General features: G+C 51.2%; 1 protein-coding gene across 1 annotated transcript; it reads left to right on the top strand.

The window, feature by feature from the left end:
• Positions 1-252: 252 nt before the first annotated feature.
• Positions 253-1552, top strand: LOC148099799 (uncharacterized). The gene is made up of 4 exons (XM_087850532.1): positions 253-310; positions 730-823; positions 970-1057; positions 1175-1552. The coding sequence occupies exons 1-4, from the start codon at positions 253-255 to the stop codon at positions 1550-1552; spliced, it is 618 nt and encodes a 205-aa protein (XP_087706658.1).
• Positions 1553-3743: the final 2191 nt, after the last annotated feature.

Genomic DNA, 3743 nt, shown 5'->3' with positions numbered 1-3743 from the left:
AGTGTTTGCTCATGAGTGAAGCAAGACATGGGCTGTGTCCCATTTCAGGGTCTGCACGCTTGAAGTACGCATTTCAAGTGCGATTACGTCACCGCCACGCGACGACGGCTGTCCCAATTCGAAGTGTACTCCAAATGCATACTACAAATGCACCATCGATTTCCCCAAATATCAAGCGTGGTCTGGTGCACGCTTCGTGGTCCCATATATCCCACAATGCATAGCGCGCGGCAGCCAGGCCATTGCGTAATGATGTCAGCAGCTGCGGAGGAGGTTGAAACGGCGGCGGAGGACAGCAACTCCCGCAAATGTAAGATATGTGTGAAGGAGCGAAACAAATGCCAAGATGTAAAAGTTAATGGGAGGTTAATAGAAAATGTCAAGGTGAATCATGTGACACCTGCCCGACCCACGTAACCGTAAATGCACAGACCCGCAAAGCTGTAAATCCTGTACTAGACCGAGGGCAGTATGAATAGACGTATCACCACAGTGCAATCAACTGTACTAATATGAACCTGCCTGTGCCGCAAACAGGAATGGGCCTGATAAAGCAAATGTTCTGCCCCACTCAGTGCTGTCCCTGTCCCGCAGTAAACAGTATTGCCTGACATTGCAGTGTGTATGTTCCACACAGCTGTAAATGGTGAACTGACGGCAAATGGAGAAATGCCAAAACAGAAGTGCATGATGGTGGGGAATGAAATCCAATGTCACGCTGCATTACAGGGACCAAGGAGCAGACGGCAGACCTTATACGACTCCGCCGTGACAATGAGCACCTGTTCACGGGTGCGAAACACTCTGCCGCAGGGAATTGGAGGTACAGCAACAGTATGAGGTCTACAAGTATTGAGGCACAAGGGACAGTGAACCGTCTGCCCTGTGGTCCCAAGCCAGTACATCCTGCTGTGGATGCCATAAACGGAATGACCTGATATACATGTGCTCTCATATTTCGTTTGTCAGGGAGATCGTGGAAAAGATGGACCTGGCGGGGAAAATCTCCCCTGTGCAGGCCAAACGTAAATGGGAGAACCTGAAAAGAAAATACAAGGTATGTACAGTGGTAGTGACAGATGTAACTCCACACGGAACACTGAAAAGTCACCTATGTAAACCTGCACTGTTGCTGTTGTTGCTAACTGCCACCTGTGATGTATCCTCCCCTCAGGAGTGCAAGTATCCAGCGACGGGTGAGGGTGCAAGTGGGAAGCCCACTGCCGCAACATGGCCCTGGTTTGATGCCATGGATGAGGTGCTAGGACAGAGGCCCTCCACCAGGCCACCTGTCCTAATCTCCTCAATCCAGGAGGACGCACCAGGGCCCAGTGCAGCAGTGGGCAACCCACTCTCACACCAGGAGGGGCAGGAGGATGAGGAGCCGCCTGAGGCACGGGTGGCGAAAAGGAGGAAGGACGGGGAGGATAAGCTAATTGCCCTAATAAAGGAGGACATGGCCCAGCAACGGCAAATGGAGGAACGGAGAGCCGAGAGGATGGACAGGCTGATAGGCGTCCTCGAAAAGCTGGTGCAGCAGAAAAAGGACTGAGACAGCCACTGTACATAGTTGAACTTTATTTATGCTGACACCCCAACCTTTGTTTTGTACAAACATGATTATTTCAGTGATTAGATTTCTGTTGATACAACGCAATGTACATAGTTGAACTTAATTTATGTTGTTGTTCAAACCTTTTTCTTTTTTTTTCCAACCACAAAATTATTTCAGTTATGTAAATAAAGACAGTGGGAACATCCCAACTGTGAGTGCATGTCTGTCACAAACTACATGACACAATTTCAGGGGCCTGACCTATTGCACGTGCCAAATTGTGGAAATGAAAGCAGTGCAACGTATAACACAACATGATTGTGGGAAATGCACTACCCACTGCAGTCCAGGATAAACCTGAGTGTCCGAGCATGCACACACATCATCAACCAGGCCTGACATGTGCCTGTGCAGGGAGTCTTGGGCAGTGCTGCTTGGTCCGCTGGACCAGGACCACAGAGATGAGGGAGGTGCCACAGGTAAGACCCCCGGTTCATAGCCAGGTACTGAGTGGAGCATCCCACATAGGCGTCCCCAGATGTTGCTCAGGCATGCTCATTCCCACTGTCCACCGCAACATCCTCCACTTGGGTCTGCAGGGCTGGTGGAACCGACAGCTGCCATGTCACTAGATTGTAATCATGGTGGTGGGAAAAAGACATGGTGAAAACAAGCATGTTAAGACAGATCTGTCACGTGAAATCCCAGCACTTTGAAGATGCACCACTAAGGGATACTTGCCTGCTGACAATAATCGTGGTCCGGGGGTACCTCCTCCAGGGCAGACACCTCAGCAGATAGCTGGTCCCGCCAGTGTGCACCACTGACTGCCTCCACACCAGTCTCCCCCTCATCTTGGGCATCATCCTCGGGTTCCTCATCTGGGGCCACAATGTCACCAGCACCGATGCAGATGTTGTGCAGCACGGCACATGCTGTTATGACCTGCGACAGATGTTTAATCTTGTAAGTACAGTGTACATGCCAGGGTATGCACTACAGTTGCCATTATGATTGGACATACAACAATGATGCTCGTATTAGCGTGACATACATGTGGCACGAAGGTGTGGTGCACCTCCAGCGCTTGCAGGAAGATGACACGGAACCTTGTCTTCATCATTCCAAAGGCACGCTCTATGACAGAGCGTGCCCTGGAGTGATGTGCGTTAAAGCGCTGGGCTCCCACACCGTGGACTGGCCTCTTGTAGGGGGTGATGAGGGGGAGTGGATGTTGGAGACATGGGTACCCTCCATCTGCAAGGATGAAATGCCCTGGGGGAGGGTAACGGGCCTGTCGGTACAGTGGGCTGTGGCGGAGGACCCTGGAGTCATGCACTGACCCCGGCCAGCCCACATGTGTATCGACAAAGCGGCCCTGATGGTCACATACCGCCTGCAGGATTATGGACGGGTACAACTTCCTGTTCCTGTAGCACTGACCGTCAGGGCCGCTGGGGGGCTTGATGCGGACATGGCAGCAGTCAATTGCACCAGCAGCCTTCACAAAGGCCCTGTGGCCTGCCAGCTGTGCAAACCCATTGGACATGGCATCTAGGTCTTCTGGGGTCCGAGGGAGGTGGATGACCTGGTGGCGCGTGGCCACCACCACCTCTGTGACCCTGTGCACAATGCGGTGGACAGTGGAACGGGGTATTGCGAACACCCTGGACACGACCCTGTAGGCTGCTCCACTCGCCAGCCAGAAGAGGAACACAAGGGTCTCGATCGGGGCACCCCACCCATGTCTCCGTTCCTGGTTCAGTAGATTCAGCAGCGCTGTCACGGACTCCCTGCTGAGGCGGAAATCAGGCCTGGTGTCCTCATTATTGAAGTATCTGTCCAGGACTGGGACACTCAGGTTAATCCTGCAGTACAGGGGTCTGGTCTGGTGAAAGTAAATACAGGACATGACCGACATTCTTTTATTCTGGTTATTGTTCTGATTGTTGCTGTTCTTGTTTTCGCAGGCAGTGGACACTGTGCTTGTGGTGACCCAACTACCAACCTCTGTATATTTTATCTTTTTGATTTTGTTGTTTACTGTATTTAATTTGTAACATATGTATACACACACACACACACACACACACACACACACACACACACGTGGCATGCCTGTTTTGTATACAGATCCAGTCATGCATACACTCTTATATTGTACATATATTTATTAGTCTCAGATTTA

Source organism: Neolamprologus brichardi, chromosome 14, assembly GCF_056152115.1.
Source record: "Neolamprologus brichardi isolate AB-2024 chromosome 14, ASM5615211v1, whole genome shotgun sequence".
NCBI lineage: Eukaryota > Metazoa > Chordata > Actinopteri > Cichliformes > Cichlidae > Neolamprologus > Neolamprologus brichardi.
The sequence above is the reverse complement of the archived record's forward strand: the minus strand, read 5'-3'. Positions and strand labels throughout refer to the sequence as shown.